Source organism: Oncorhynchus clarkii, chromosome 2 (genome assembly GCF_045791955.1).
Source record: "Oncorhynchus clarkii lewisi isolate Uvic-CL-2024 chromosome 2, UVic_Ocla_1.0, whole genome shotgun sequence".
NCBI classification, from domain to species: Eukaryota; Metazoa; Chordata; class Actinopteri; order Salmoniformes; family Salmonidae; genus Oncorhynchus; species Oncorhynchus clarkii.
The window spans coordinates 53,956,095-53,973,222 of NC_092148.1; the positions used below are offsets into that span (position 1 = coordinate 53,956,095).

The window sequence follows — 17,128 nt, forward strand, 5'->3', positions numbered from 1 at the left end:
ACTTGGTTACATACTTAGCAGCACCAATAGTGTCGATACAGTCGTCCAGTCTGGGTAACGGGAACGAATCTGGCATTGTGACAGAATTTACCTTTCGATAATCCGTACATAACCTGGACGTACCATCAGGTTTAGGAACCAGAATGCAAGGAGAACTCCAAGGGCTTGAACTTGGCTTAGCCAGGTCATTCTCCAACAAATATCTCACCTCATCCCTCATTATCTTCCTCTTGGAAGCGTTGATACGATATGGGTGTTGCTTGATAGGAGTAGCATTTCCAACATTAATGTCATGTTCCAACACATTTGTGCGAGTAGGAACGTCATTAAAGAGACATGGAAAACTGTGTAGTAGCCTCACAATATCATTAGCCTGTCCATCCGTTAAATGAACCAGACCTGACTGGATAGACAGCAGCATTTCTGAGTTGGGCAATCTAACACACTGCTGTTGAGTATTGCGCAACTCCAAGCCATCAACATCATCAATTTGACAGTCCACTATCATAGCAGTAGTAGCAGAGGAGACAGCAGTACCTTCCTCAGTTTTTGAACTATCTAACTGTGTGATGGGTCGGGTGTGGTATGCTTTCAACATGTTAATGTGACACACACGAGATTGGCGTTTTCTATCAGGAGTTTGAAGCACATAGTCAGTTTCACTTATTTTCTTTTCAATTAAATAAGGACCAGAGAAACGAGCTGACAGTGAATATCCTGGAACAGGTAATAACACCAGTACTTGGTCACCTGGCTGTAGTGGACGAGAAACAGCCTCTTTATCATAGTGTCTTTTCATGCTCCTCTGTGAGGAAGACAGAGCTTCCTTTGCAAGAGCACAAGCTTGGTGTAGGCGCTCACGAAAGCGACTAACATAGTCCAACACATTCTCATCTCTGGTACACAACTCTTGGGACAAGAACTGTTCTTTAAGGACTTTCATTGGTCCTCTTACTGTGTGACCAAACACTAGTTCAGCCGGGCTGAAACCTAGGGACTCCTGCACAGTTTCACGAGCAGCAAACAAAACTAGAGGAACTCCCTCATCCCAATCTTTCTCAGATTCCAAACAATATTTACGTAGCATAGACTTCAGTGTCTGATGCCATCTTTCAAGCGCACCCTGAGACTCTGGGTGATAGGCGCTTGATACACGGTGCGTAATTGATAAGGATTTCAACACCTGCTTGAAGAGCTTGGATAGGAAATTGGTACCTTGATCGCTTTGTACCACCTTAGGTAACCCGAATGTCGTGAAGAATTTTATTAAGGCTTTACTCACTATCGGAGCTGTAATCCTTCTCAGAGGAATAGCCTCGGGGTATCTTGTAGCCATACACATTATCGTTAACAAAAACTGGTTACCCGATTTTGTCTTCGGTAACGGTCCGACACAATCAACCACCACATGCTCAAATGGTTCACCTATGACAGGTATAGGACAAAGAGGAGCAGGAGGAATAACCTGATTTGGTTTTCCTGTTATCTGACAGGTGTGGCATGTCCGACAGAACTGAGCCACATCTTGTTTTAAACCTGGCCAAAAGAAATGTCGAAGGATCCGATCATACGTCTTTGTAATTCCTAAATGACCAGACCACTGGTGATCATGAGCAAGGGATAACACATTTTGTCGAAAGGCTGTAGGAATCACTATTTGGTAAACAGCATTCCAATCTCCACCCGCGTCAACATGGGATTTCCATTTACGCATGAGGAGATTACCATCACTGAAGTAAGCCACATTCTTCTTCTTCACCTCTTCTAACGAGACAACACTAGAAAAACATTTAGCAAGCTTGTTGTCAACCTTTTGGTTAGCAATCAGCTGCTCACGAGTGACTGGTAATTGTATTGCATCAGCAATAACTTCAACGTACTTTGATTCTTTCCTGAGCTGTTTGTCAGAGGTGATCAGCTTCTCAGAGGTATCACACAATCCATCCTCTTGATCATCCTCTTTGAACAGAACAGTGTTCGACAAATCTATCACGTCACCCTCTTGTAGTGCCTGAGCACGAGTGACAGCACAAGCGGGGAACACATGTGGATAACTCTGTGCCAACTCATTCGAGAGAGAGTGGTCACTTTTATCCAATACTTCCAATACGGGTACTACCTTTCCTCCGGCAATATCGTTACCCATTATAAAGGTCACACCTTTCACTGGCAACATAGGACGTACCCCCACTCTGAATATTCCACTGATTAACTCAGAGTGTACTTTCACAAAGTGCAACGGCACTGGGACAAAACCCATTTCAATACCCTGCACTAACACACTGGAACCACAGTATGTATCGTCAGATAAGGGCAACACATCAGACAATATAAACGACTGCGCCGCACCAGTATCTCTAAGGATTTTAACCGGACGCTGAGACGCTTCGTCATTCGTTAGGGACACAAACCCATCGGAAATGAATGGTTCATAACTGCGGTCGGGGACTGGGTCTTTCAAACCACAGTTACCCTGAGGCACCTGTTTTGTTGCAGACCTCACAACCGTACGAATTAGAGCAACACCTGTTGGCGGCTTGGCACGAAGAGGCATCCCTTGTTTTCGTTTAAGTTTGAAGCAATCATTAATCATATGTCCCACTTTATGACAATAGAAACAGGAACGCTCATTCTTCTGGCGTGCTTGATATACTACTGCGGGCCGACTAGGGCTAAAGGTAGGAAACTCAGTGGTTCTACTCTCAGTTTGAGCCGAAAACACACTCTTGTGCGTCAACACAAACTCGTCTGCCAACACAGACGCTTCTGCCAGGGAGGATACTTTCTGTTCGTTTAGGTAAACTACAATGCGTTCGGGTAAGCAATTTTTAAACTCTTCCAACAAGATTAACTCCCGGAGAGAGTTGAAATCAGTTACCTTACTAGCAGCATGCCATTTATCAAACAGATTTCCCTTGTCTCTAGCAAATTCCACATAAGTCTTACTAGAAGACTTTCTATGAAACCTAAATCTCTGTCGGTATGCCTCAGGCACAAGCTCATAGGCACGAAGAACAGTAGCTTTGACCACTTCATAATTCAAACTGTCCTCCAGAGGTAGCGCTGACAAAACCTCTTGGGCTTTACCAGTTAATTTACACTGAAGTAATAGGCACCATACCTCTTCAGGCCACTTCAATGCTACGGCTATACGCTCAAATACACAAAAATAGGAGTCAACCTCCGACTCTCTGAACAAAGGTACTAAGGCTATCTGCCTACTAATGTCAAACGTGTTTGAGGACACAGCAGGTGGGGACGGCTCACAAACAGGCACAGTAGGAACGAAGGCTAGCCTCGCTGTCTCTGCCTCCAGTTCCATCTGGCGAATTTTAAACGTCATCTGCCGCTGTTCTCTTTCTGCCTCAATTTTACACATCATCTGCCGTTGTTCTCGTTCTTTTTCTGCCTCCATTTTACCCATCTCCAAATGCCGCTGTTCTCTTTCTGCCTCAATTTTACACATCTCCAACTGGAGAGTCTCTCGCCTAATTTGGGCTCTCTCTTCCACCTCTAGTTGGAACTGTGCTAAACGGACATCCCTTCTGGCATCACCGTTTGACAGTGGGGAGAGTGGTTCAAAATGGGACAATGTGGCTGGTGTTTTAGCCTCACCCTCATTATCAGATACCAATGGGCTTATAGGAGCAGTTACATCCCCTACAGGGTTAGTAGACTCAGGCAGCGGTAACACAAGCACCTGCTCTTCCAACAATACATTTAACACTAGCTGTTTAACCTCCGCCTTAACTACACTCTGCGGAATCGATATTGAGTAATGGTCAGCCAAGGTCATTAAATCAACTCTACGACATTTATCAAAAACCTCCCAAGAAGGGTTATCCAAAAAGGACTTCAAATCAAAAGTAGCCATCTTACACTACTTCACAAGAGCCAACGAAAATAGCAAACACTAATGCTACTTCAGCTATGACGCTCAACACTGAACTATACCACTACAACAATCTACATGAGCGGCATGGGTGTCAGTAAAGACAGATCCCGGATGAGGCTCCACTTATGTTACGAATCTCTTTTGGCCCGACAGTCTAGGGGGGGATGGTAGTGAGACCCGTAACATAACTCATGTAAATTATAATAGTGACAAAGTAAAAGTGAACGAAATAACCACGACAACCGAAATAATACCGTCAAACTCAGGGTTTATTATAAACACACGGTAATGGGGGGGGGGAGCAGGAAAAGGGGCTGAGCTGGACCCAAGGAAAGAAACAAATATGCAAAAACACCCCTAAGCTAGGCTAGCCCATGGGCGACTTGTCTTGGTTTCCCCTTTTCCCACCAGCAAACACCATAAACAAAAACAATACTCACAGGAGATGACAAAGTGATTTGGAGGTGCTCAAACAAAAGAAGAGGTTAATTATTACACAAAGAGCGAGATCTACATACATGGCATTTACAAAGAGATTGTGCTACTGAAATCTATCAAGAGCAGAGATCTACCAACATGTCATTACAAAGATTTTAGCTCTCCTGACATCTACAAAGAACAGCTATCTACCAACATGGCATTACAAAGATTAAGCTCTCCTGAAATCTACAAAGAACAGCTATCTATCAACATGGCATTACAAAGATTGAGCTCTCCTGAAATCTACCAAGAACAGCTATCTACCAACATGCCATTACAAAGATTGAGCTCCTGAACAAACAAATGATGGGGTTTTTAAACCATGGGGAAGGAACTGTGATAGGGTAGGAAACAGGAGGAGGTGTGTCTTCTGATTGATGGGTTGATTGTTGACTGATTGGGGAGTGATGATTTTCACCTGTGAGGGGAGAAGGAGAGAAAAGAAACACACACAGGATACACACAGACACAGGATACACACAGACACAGGATACCTGTATCCGTAACAGAGATATTTTACCATATTCTCCTACTTGCAAGAGTGTGAAGAAGTTTTGCATGCTTGGGAAGGAACACAGTGTGGGAGAGTGGCTCTTTAGTATGAGGGGAGGGGCTCCCTCATTCACCACTTGATCTGTCTGCCTCCGACAAACGTGTATTATTGGTTCTCGGAGCTAGTTAGAGATTCTGGCGAATCCCAGTGTGAGATACAGTATCTCACTCATAATATCAGAGAACCGGGGTTACACAAGTAACCTTAACCGGACCGCACACACGCCATCACGCGCATGTTGATTTGTCCCCCCACACCAGACGCGATCAGGACACGTAGGTTGAAATATCAAAAACTCTGAACCAACTATATTAATTTGGGGACAGGTCAAAAAGCATTAAACATTTATGGCAATTTAGCTAGTTTGCTTGCTGTTGCTAGATAATTTGTCCTGTGATATAAACATTGGGATGTTATTTTACTTGAAATGCACAAGGTCCTCTACTCCGACAATTATTCCACAGATAAAAGGGTAAAAGTTAGTTTTCTAGTAATAGCTCCTCCTTCAGGCTTCTTCTTCTTCTTTGGTCTTTATATGGCGGTTGGCAACCAAATTTAAGGTGCATTACCTCAACGTACTAGACTGGAGTGTGGCCCACAGTTCATCTTTCAATCACCCACGTGGGTATATGCTCCTAAAAACCAATGAGGAGATGACACGTATATTCGGGGCGGCAGGTAGCCTATTGTTTAGAGCATTGGACCAGTAACCGAAAGGTTGCTGGATCAAATTCCTGAGCTGACAAGGTAAAAATATTTTTGTTCTGCCCCTGAACAAGGCAGTTAAACCACTGTTCCTAGGCCGTCATGGCAAATAATATTTTTTTCTTAACTGACTTAAATAAAAAATAAATTAACATATGCTCCTAAAAACCAATGAGGAGATGGGAGAGACAGGACTTGTCGAACGTCACAAATAGAACTAAGTTCTATTTTAGCGCCTGGCTACGCAGACGTGCGTGAGCAGTGTGGGTGCAATGATTGAATAACATGTATGTATGCATTTATTTTGCAACGCTCGCGCACAGTCGCGTGCGGTCTGGTCAGCATGTAAATGTCCTCTTTGTCCCCAAGGGTCATAATAGTTCAGAGAGATCAAACTTCAAGACACCTGTCAAGATTGGTTTGGGGTTTGCTGTTATTCAATCTCTGTGTCGTTGACACTCGCGTGCTGCTCTCTCAACAACGTAATTACCAGCCCAGATTCAGACCTGCTTCCTTTCTCGTTGTTTTCAGAGTATCATGACATGTCAGAGCCATTGCATAAACATTCCTCTCCAACCGGTGCCTGTAGCCTATATAGGGCAGTGTCTTTGGTGCCAGAACGAACCCCTTCATAACATCTAAACAACATCTACATGACTAAACACCTGAAAAATCACACCACCACAATTACTGCCCATTATTTCTGATAATATATATAACCTGCCATCTGGAAACATCAATTTACTTTAGTAGCTAACCTGTTTAATCAACATTGGAATGTCTGGTGGGAGCATTCCATTCTGCCAGCTCCTACGAAGATGAAACAGACTTTCATTACAGGGCTGTTTTAATGAATGGGGGATAGAGAGAATAAAAAAGTAGGGAGAGGGATAGGGAGAAAGAGGTGCGCTGCTAATCTGTTAATCACTCTTTCTGGTAATTGATAGAAGGTTCATGGAGTCGTTCAGCCAGATGCAGATGTTTGGACTAACCTGGGGAGACCCCTGTGAAGTTTACACAATTAAATATAACTACTAAATGTCCTGTGGTCGTGTTGTATGAAAAGCAACACAGTATTGGTCTAGAGGCAAGTATCGTGCAGTGACTGCAGTAACGTTATAAGAAAAAAAATCAACACATTGTTAGTCTAGACTCTAGAGGTAGATATCGTGAGGTGACTGCTGTCTTTTTGTAACTAACATAAGAAAAAACCCAGTGTTTATTCAGCAGGTGTTGTGGTGAGGACAAAATGGCTGGGTGGTGATGAAAGGTAGTTAACATATCTTCTGTTGCGTCTGGACCACAGCCATGTCAATATTGAGCAACCTGGGGGAACACGGGGACAGTGCTCCCTTGTGTACTTAAAAAGAATGGATCTTCAAAAATGTAGGACATCTGGATTTTTGAGCTTTTCCACCATTTCAATACTTTGAAACAAATGAATAGCTCACAAAATAAAATGCTGATATGTACATTTATACTGATTGCATAGCGTTCTTGCCCTGTCAATTGGTTGTCAAAGAGGAGATGACGGTAAAATTCACAGCCTTATCCACTTTTATCACCATTTAGGCTCCCCACCCACTGCCCATCCACCATGGCCCCCACATGATTGCCTACCATGGCCCTCACATTGGGCTCCTCCTCTCTCTCTGCAGTTAGTCTAAGCCCTTGTTTACACTGGCTCTTAAGCGCTCATTACAGAAATCACTTCATTTAATGTCGGTTGACGGAAGGTAGCGGCTCTCGACTCCCAGGTGCCAGTTCATTTGTCCAGCTGTGTTGTCTCTGGGTCCCCACAGGGCCTGTTGTCCTCATAGGCCCCTTGTCTGTTTGACTCTATCCCCTGGTATCACCATTAAGATTAGCCTCTGTACTAAAATAACCCAGGGCTGATTCAGTGTTCAGCTGTAGCAATCTCAGTTATTGTCATCACTCCTCTCCCAACCCAAGTGTGAGTGTGTGTGTGTGTGGTGGGGGGATTCACCACACACACACACACACTTGGGTTGGGATAGGAGTGATGAGGTGTGGGTGGAAATAAAAACACACCACACCACATATACACTCATACATATGTTAGCCTGTGGCACCGGCTGTAGAGGAGGAATGACACCAGAGTCTAACAGAGGGCTGTTCCAGCTGTTTTCCTGCATTGTGTGTTTGAACTGGTCCTGTTGGTGTTAATTGATGGTCTCAGCAGCTCCAGTCCTCATTTACTCCTCTCATCCTGCTATCCATCCCCAGCACTCGCTAGGCCGCTGGGAGACAGCTTTGTAAGCTGTGTGTGGGCCACGGACGCTCTCACTGACACTGTAGTTGACATGTTTAGCCTTTACTGTAGAAGCCATGTTTGCCACATACTACAGAACACATTTGGCTCTTTGGGATGTTTCACGCCAACCAAAACATCTCACTGGTGGTCATATTACAAAGCTGTAGTCCTCTCTCCACCATCTGACTCAGTTTAGCTTTAAAAGGATCGTAATAAGTAGTCCTATTACCTTAATGATTGGATTTACAGGTACTTATTCAAAGGAAATTGAACATTATAGCCATAATGGTTAGTTTTATCCAGATTTGTTCTTCCTTGCCACATTCTTTAAGGGCTTCCTGACATTGTCGAGGGTTGTAAATGATTACAATGTTTTCAGGCTCAGTTAGGCAATCCTTGCACCTATATATATTTATATATATTTATTTTACTAGGCAAGTCAGTTAAGAACAAATAAAATTTTTCAATGACAGCCTGGGAACAGTGAGTTAACTGCCTTGTTCAGAGGCAGAATGACAGATTTTTACCTTGTCAGCTCGGGGATTCCGTTCTTGCAACCGTTCTGGTTATTACACCAACGCTCTAACCACTAGGCTACCTGCCGCCCTTCAGAGGCCTTTCATGTTATAAACTGTATCAAGCTAAATCTACTTCCCTCTCAGACCAGGGGTGAGTTTCCCAAAACATTCGTAGCACTAACATCCTTTTTTCGTCCATTGCCTACCAACGGACTTATAAAAGGTTAGGTCACCATTCAGATGAACATCATTAGCTATTGGTTGAGTTCCCAAAAACTTTGTGGCACTAAGATCGTTTTTATCTCTCCTCTTTGTGTCCCAGGTATGAGAGTGATCTGAAGCCTAGCAGCAGCTCTCCTTCTATGGAGGAGGACGAGGGCTTCAGTGACTGGACCCAGCGGTTGGAGAGACGCCGGCAGCAGGCCCAGCGCATGGAGGAGCTCAGTCAGGCCCCAGAGGAGCAGGACCAGAGGCCCCTGAACGGTGTCGCAAAGGCCCCCACACCACATACCCTCTCTGCCTCAGCCACTCCCACCACATCCACCTCTCGTCTGCAGAGACAACACAAGGCAGAAGCGGAGGATGAGGAAGAGAAGAAGTTGGTAAGAAAGGAAAGTGAGAAGAAAAGGAGGGAGCGAGAGGAGGTGGTGAGAGAAGAGAGGGTGCAAAAGGAGAGGGAGAGAGAAGAGGAGGGAGCGAAACAGAGGCAGGCGAAGATGAGGGTGCTCAAGAAGAGAGAGGAGGACCAAAGACCAGATGCTAAGGAGATGGTATTCTTGTGCATTATTTGTAATTATATGCTAATATGTGATTCATTAAGAATATTTACAAATTAGAATATGATTTTTCAAAAATGTCTGTCCTTGAAGTAGTCAACCATGTAAATGTTTAATGTTCTTCCCAGTTCCAGTTGAAGGAGAAGAGAAAAGATGTGAAGGTCTCCTACACATCCCAAGTCGTCCTGCAGACGGAGGCAAAGCATGCTAACACCAACGGAGACACAGCTGGGGAGGAAATTACTTCATATATGGCCAAAACCAAATTAAGAGCTCCCAGGTAAATCAGGGTGTATTATGGTATATGGATATGTATCACTAGATCTGTTTCCACATTCAATTACATGGCAAGAAAATCACATGGCAATTCACATTGGGACAGATACAGATATAGGAAACGTCGCCTTTCCTATGCGCTTACTGTACCTTATGCAGGTGCGTAACGGGCACTGCATGTGTGGTTTTCACTCAGCAGGGTTTTCAGGAAATGTCTCTAGCCATCCCTTTAAATTTGGTGTACTTTTATTTCTAAATTTTTCGACAGACTCAATAGAATATATGGAGAAAAACGGTTCAGAATATTAGGGATCAATAAAAGAAAGCCATGTGAATGCACACATATTCGTTTAATTTTCAGCATCAATTGGTAGATTTAAAAATACCGATCTTGTATACAGGGCATTTGGAAAGTATTTAGACCCCTTCCCCTTTTCTACATTTTGTTACGTTACAGCCTTATTCTAAAATGAATGAAATACAACATTTTATTCATCAATCTACACACAATACCCAGTAACGACAAAGCGGGGAAAAAAACACAGGAATACCTTATTTACATAATTATTCAGACCCTTTACTTTGAGCTAAGGTGCATCCCTTTTACATTGATCATCCTTGATATGTTTCTACAACTTAATTGGAGTCCACAAGTGGTAAATTCAATTGATTGGACATGGTTTGGAAAGGCACACACCTGTCTGTATATGGTCCCATAGTTGACAGTGCATGTCAAAGCAAAAAGTTCAAGGAATTGTCCATGAAACTCCTAGACAGGATTGTGTCGAGGCACAGATCTGGGGAAGGAGGCCCCAGGTTAGTAGGCCTCGCACACGCTTTTTCAGTTCTGCCCACAAATGTTCTATGGGATTGAGGTCAGGGCTTTGTGATGGCCACTCCAATACCTTGACTTTGTTGTCCTTAAGCCATTTTGCCACAACTTTAGAAGTATGCTTGGGGTCATTGTCCATTTTCCTGCCTCATGATCTACTTTGTGAAGTGCACCAGTCCCTCCTGCAGCAAAGCACCCCCACAACATGCTGCCTCCCCCGTGCTTCAAGGTAGGGATGGTGTTCTTCAGCTTGCAAGTCCCCCCCTTTTTCCTCCAAACATAACAATGGTCATTATGGCCAAACAGTTATATTTTTGTTTAATCAGACCAGAGGACTTTTCTCCAAAAAGTATGATCATTATCTCCATTTACAGTTGCAAACCGTAGTCTGGCTTTTTTTATGGCAGTTTTGGAGCAATGACTTCTTCCTTGCTGAGCTGCCTTTCAGATTATGTCAATATAGGACTCGTTTTACTGTGGATATTGTAACGGCTTTCTTCTATCTCCTCCTCGGACGAGGAGGTGTAGCAAGGATCGGACCAAAATGCAGCGTGGTTTGTTCGATACATCTTTAATGAAGACAAAACCACAAACTATACAAAAACAATAAACATACCGTGAAAACCGAAACAGCCTATCTTGTGCAAACGAACACAGTGACATGAACAATCACCCACGAAACACTCAAAGAATATGGCTGACTAAATATGTCTCCCAATCAGAGACAACGATAATCACCTGCCTCTGATTGAGAACCAATTCAGACAGCCATAGACTTTGCTAGAGAACCCCACTAAACCACAAACCCAATATCTAACAAAACCCCAGGACAAAACACACCACATACAAAAACCCATGCGACACCCTGGCCTGACCAAATAAATGAAGATAAACACAAAATACCTTGACCAGGGCGTGACAGATATAGATACTTTTGTACCTGTTTCCAACCAACATCTTCACAGGGTCCTTTGCTGTTGTTCTGGGATTGATTTGCACTTTTCGCACCAAAGTACATTCATCTCTAGGAGACAGAACGCGTCTCCTTCCTGAGCAGTATGATGGCTGCGTGGTCCCATGGTGTTTATACTTAAGTACTATTGTTTGTACAGATGAACGTGGTACCTTCAGGCATTTGGAAATTGCTCCCAAGGATGAACCAGACTTGTGTAGGTCTACCATTTTTTTCTGAGGTCTTGGCTGATTTCTTTTGACTTTCCCATGATGTCAAGCAAAGTGGCACTGGGTTTGAAGGTAGGCCTTGAAATAAATCCACAGGTACACCTCCAATTGACTCAAATTTTGTCAATTAGCCTATCAGAAGCTTCTAAAGTCATTACATATTTTTCTGGAATTTTCAAAACCTTTTTAGGGGCACAGTCAACTTAGTGTCTGTAAACTTTTGACCCAATATAATTGTGATACAGTGAATTATAAGTGAAATAATCTGTCTGTAAACAATTGTTGGAAAAATTACTTGGGTCATGCACAAAGTAGATGTCCCCAACCAACTTGCCAAAACTATAGTTTGTTAACAAGAAATTTGTGGAGTGTTTGAAAAACAAGTTGAATTGACTCCAACCTAAGTGTATGTAAACCTCCGTAGTCTCATTATTGTTATTTTATTGTGTTATTTTTCATTTATTTTTTACCTTAGTTTATATTCTAAATATTTTCTTAAATCTATTTTCTTAAAACTGCCTTGTTGGTTAAGGGCGTGTAAGTAAACATTTCATGGTAAAAAATACCTGTTGTATTCTGCATATCTGACTAAAAACATTTGATTTCATTTCATTTGAATGAAGGGTCTGAATACTTATGTAAATGTTATACCTCCGTTTTTTTCATATATATATATATATATATATATATATATATGGCTACAGAAGCATATAGCTTGGGTCTCCAAATTTCATCCAAAGTTATAAGGCCAGCATTTAATAAACTTCACAGTGGAAAAGGTGCTATGTTGCTGTGCTTCAGTTTGCTGTAATATGACTTGTTTCACATTTGTCTTTAGAAATCACAAAGTAAAATAGATCTAAAACAATTGTCATGTATATTTACAATCCCTCTTATCCAAACGGCTTACTAATTTACCTAGCTGCTTTCAATAGCCCTTATCAATTTGTAAATTACAGTGCATGGAGAATGGTGTTATTTCTATGGGGGAAAAGAAAGTAGATGTTGCTCCACTTGGAACCGACAGGTTGCTCGATGTTATTCATCGTTTCATCGCGCTTAAAGGTGGTGGAATTATGAGGGAATTAAGTCAAGGTAAGAATGCAGAGTATCGGTTGACACACTTTAATTTATTTGATTTTCACCCCAAATGAATAGCGGGTCAGGTCAGAATACGTGTAGAGAGAAAAGTGCATAAAAAGGTAATTACGTTCCCTTTACACGTAACAACGTCAGGTCGGAATTCCCCCCCGAAGTGACTCCTGGATGTTACACATTCTAAACCATTAGGAGACAGAGATATTTATTGAAATCCTGCCACTCTATGTACAGTGCCTTGCGAAAGTATTCGGCCCGCTTGAACTTTGCGACCTTTTGCCACATTTCAGGCTTCAAACATAAAGATATAAAACTGATTTTTTTTGTGAAGAATCAACAACAAGTGGGACACAATCATGAAGTGGAACGACATTTATTGGATATTTCAAACTTTTTTAACAAATCAAAAACTGAAAAATTGGGCGTGCAAAATTATTCAGCCCCTTTACTTTCAGTGCAGCAAACTCTCTCCAGAAGTTCAGTGAGGATCTCTGAATGATCCAATGTTGACCTAAAGGACTAATGAGGATAAATACAATCCACCTGTGTGTAATCAAGTCTCCGTATAAATGCACCTGCACTGTGATAGTCTCAGAGGTCCGTCAAAAGCGCAGAGAGCATCATGAAGAACAAGGAACACACCAGGCAGGTCCGAGATACTGTTGTGAAGAAGTTTAAAGCCGGATTTGGATACAAAAAGATTTCCCAAGCTTTAAACATCCCAAGGAGCACTGTGCAAGCGATAATATTGAAATGGAAGGAGTATCAGACCACTGCAAATCTACCAAGACCTGGCCGTCCCTCTAAACATTCAGCTCATACAAGGAGAAGACTGATCAGAGATGCAGCCAAGAGGCCCATGATCACTCTGGATGAACTGCAGAGATCTACAGCTGAGGTGGGAGACTCTGTCCATAGGACAACAATCAGTCGTATATTGCACAAATCTGGCCTTTATGGAAGAGTGGCAAGAAGAAAGCCATTTCTTAAAGATATCCATAAAAAGTGTTGTTTAAAGTTTGCCACAAGCCACCTGGGAGACACACCAAACATGTGGAAGAAGGTGCTCTGGTCAGATGAAACCAAAATTAAACTTTTTGGCAACAATGCAAAACGTTATGTTTGGCGTAAAAGCAACACAGCTGAACACACCATCCCCACTGTCAAACATGGTGGTGGCAGCATCATGGTTTGGGCCTGCTTTTCTTCAGCAGGGACAGGGAAGATGGTTAAAATTGATGGGAAGATGGATGGAGCCAAATACAGGACCATTCTGGAAGAAAACCTGATGGAGTCTACAAAAGACCTGAGACTGGGACGGAGATTTGTCTTCCAACAAGACAATGATCCAAAACATAAAGCAAAATCTACAATGGAATGGTTCAAAAATAAACATATCCAGGTGTTAGAATGGCCAAGTCAAAGTCCAGACCTGAATCCAATCGAGAATCTGTGGAAAGAACTGAAAACTGCTGTTCACAAATGCTCTCCATCCAACCTCACTGAGCTGTGCAAAACTGATAGAGACATACCCCAAGCGACTTACAGCTGTAATCGCAGCAAAAGGTGGAGCTACAAAGTATTAACTTAAGGGGGCTGAATAATTTTGCACGCCCAATTTTTCAGTTTTTGATTTGTTAAAAAAGTTTGAAATATCCAATAAATGTCGTTCCACTTCATGATTGTGTCCCACTTGTTGTTGATTCTTCACAAAAAATTACAGTTTTATATCTTTATGTTTGAAGCCTGAAATGTGGCAAAAGGTCGCAAAGTTCAAAGGGGCCGAATACTTTCGCAAGGCACTGTATGCTCCTTTTTTCCTTCAGCCGTCCTTCAATCTCTCTCTCCATCTCTCCCAGGGCTGTGGTACAAGTGGCAGGGGTCGAGGCTGAGGAGGAGGCGGAGGCCATCTTAGAGGCCAAGCTGGTGAAGATCCGGCGTAGCCAAGCAGAGAAGGAGAACCAGGAGCTTGAGCAGCTCAGACACAAGCAGGATGAGGCCGAGCAGGATCTGGAGGAGCTGAAGAGGAGGAGGGAGGAGAGACGCCAGGTCAGGGAGGGGGAGGAGCGCAGGAGCAGGGAGGAGGAGCAGCAGCGCCTAGCCAAGGAGGAGGTGATGGTCAACTGCAGTGTACAGTACATACGTAATGTGTAGCCTATGGCATTAAGAAACACAAACAGAAAGAGATGAAACTCAATATCTTACACATCAGCCGGTGGTGAAGTGCAGGGTAAGCCTAAGTAAGCACAGTTTACCCACCTTTTTTGGGGGAGTTACTCACCTTTTCTGGAAAAATGCATTGAAAGTATAGGGAGAGTGACTTTTTTCACCGCGACCACAGTCAGTTTAACCACCTACAGTATTATTATTTTTTTACCACTTAAATGTATATAAGGATGGGTATTCCGAGTCTTTTCGGGAAGCCAGAACATTTGACTCGGTTTAAAGAGCCGTTCATTTGGATCCCAATGGCTCTTCCATTTGGATCCCCAAACACAGGTGTGCCAAGCTTGTAGCGTCATACTCAAGAAGGCTCATGGCTGTAATCATTGCCAAAGGTGCTTCAACAAAAGTACTGAAAGGGTCTGAATACTTATGTAAATGTGATATTTCAGTTTTTAATTATTTTAGAAATTTGCAAACATTTCTGAAAACCTGTTTTTGCTTTGTCGTTATGGGGTATAGCGTGTTTGTTGATGAGGAAAAATAAAACAATTTCATTCATTTTAGAATAAGGATGTAACGTAACAAAATGTGGAAAAAGTCAAGGGGTCAGAATTCTTCCCGAATGCACTGTATATCTCCTAGATTTAGGACAAACACCTGTTTTTTATGATTTATTTTGTTGACTGTCGTTTTTGCCATTTTTTTATTTGTTATTTAATGCGTTTCTCTGGGCTATACTAGTAAAGGCCAAATTCAATATTTTATCAAGTATTTTTTTTTTTATATAGTCAAAGGTTTGGACACACCTACTCATTCCAGGGTTTTTCTTCCTTTGTACTATTTTCTATATTGCAGAATAATAGTGAAGACATCAAAACTATGAAATAACTTATGTGGAATCATGTAGTAAGCAAGAAAGTGTTAAACAAATCAAAATATATTTTATATTTTAGATTCTTCAAAGTAGCCACCCTTTACCTGGATGACAGCTCTCTTGGCATTCTCTCAACCAGCTCCATGAGGAATGTTTTTCCAACAGTCTTGAAGGGGTTCACATATATATGCTGAGCACTTGTTGGCTGCTTTTCCTTCACTCTGCAGTCTAATTCATCTAAAACTATCTCAATTGGGTTAATGTTGGGTGATTGTGGAGGCCAGGTCATCTGATGCAGCACTACATCACTCTCCTTTGTCAACAATTAGCAATGGAGACATGGTGACATCCCTGTGCAGTTTCAGACCTGTCCTGCAGCTCAGTTCAGAAGGACGACTGTGTTTTTGATGTGTCTGGGTGGTTTAATACATAATACACCACATTATTCATGTGAAGCTGTGAAATGTGAAGCTATTAGGGAAATCTAAAGTCAACCCACATTTACCACAGATATTACAATTGGGTCACGTGCAGCTGCACTCAGAATTGATGATTACTTGCATGCTGCCAGCTGAGAGCTTGTGGCCAGGATTGAAACAAACCAAACCTTAATTTATGTTGTGATGCAGTCACGACCACAAGTCTCACAAAATGTTGTTTTGTGTTACATTTAATTAACAAAATTATCTTATTTATACTTTGCAGTCAATTTTGACAGTATGATAAATGTTTCTGACTCATATCGATGCCACATTGGCTGATTTCTAAATGAGAAGTTGTTTTTTAGAGTTAGTTGCTCTTTAAAAATTGACACATGAAAAAAATAGCAAATTTCTAATGTAAAGCCTAACAGTTGGTTCAAAAGAACTTTTAGATGACCAAATTATTAAATTATGCACTGCAAAAATGAGCATGGACCTGAATGAGGCTCTCTCACATTACCTGTTGTTCCTGCAGTGGAAATATCCTCCAGATAATGTTTTTCTAAGTTATCTGCAGATAAATGTTGTCTGGAGCTCAAGAAGCTGTACTAGCAGCCTGCGAATCAGTGAGGCAAATGAACCACTCTTTCACCGATGTGATTCGGTTCCTGACGTTCACCAAAAATATTCATTGTGTGTCTTCCTGTACAGGAAGAAAAGAGGAGGATGAAGGAGGACATAGAGAGGAGGAGGATGGAGGCAGCAGAGAGGATGAAGAGCCTCAGTACCTCCAGTGTGGACGGAGATGAGTTGTTTAGCCCGCTCAATCCTAAAGGCTCCATCTACAAGGTAGCTAACGTTTCTGTTCCATTCATCTATACATCTTTATATACCTCAGGTTTGTAATTATTGCCCATGGTCATATATGACAAGCACCATTCTTGTGATGATATGGCAGTGAGTTTTTGAGATCATGGATAATGATAATGATACCTTTGGTTTTCTGTATAAAATAAAGTGCTCTATACAGTGGGGCAAAAGGGTATTTAGTCAGCCACCAATTGTGCAAGTTCTCC

The 17,128-nt window shown here is 42.2% G+C and overlaps 1 protein-coding gene across 3 annotated transcripts in view; it reads left to right on the plus strand.

Annotated features, from left to right (window-relative positions):
• Positions 1-17,128, plus strand: part of LOC139369823 (non-muscle caldesmon-like) — a 70,313-nt gene that overhangs the window by 21,800 nt on the left and 31,385 nt on the right. For all 3 annotated transcript variants that reach the window (XM_071109108.1, XM_071109117.1, XM_071109100.1), the window contains exons 3-6: positions 8,749-9,196; positions 9,331-9,482; positions 14,450-14,702; positions 16,764-16,901. In XM_071109108.1, coding sequence (XP_070965209.1) covers positions 8,749-9,196; positions 9,331-9,482; positions 14,450-14,702; positions 16,764-16,901 — 991 coding nt within the window. The remainder of the gene's footprint in view (positions 1-8,748; positions 9,197-9,330; positions 9,483-14,449; positions 14,703-16,763; positions 16,902-17,128) is intronic.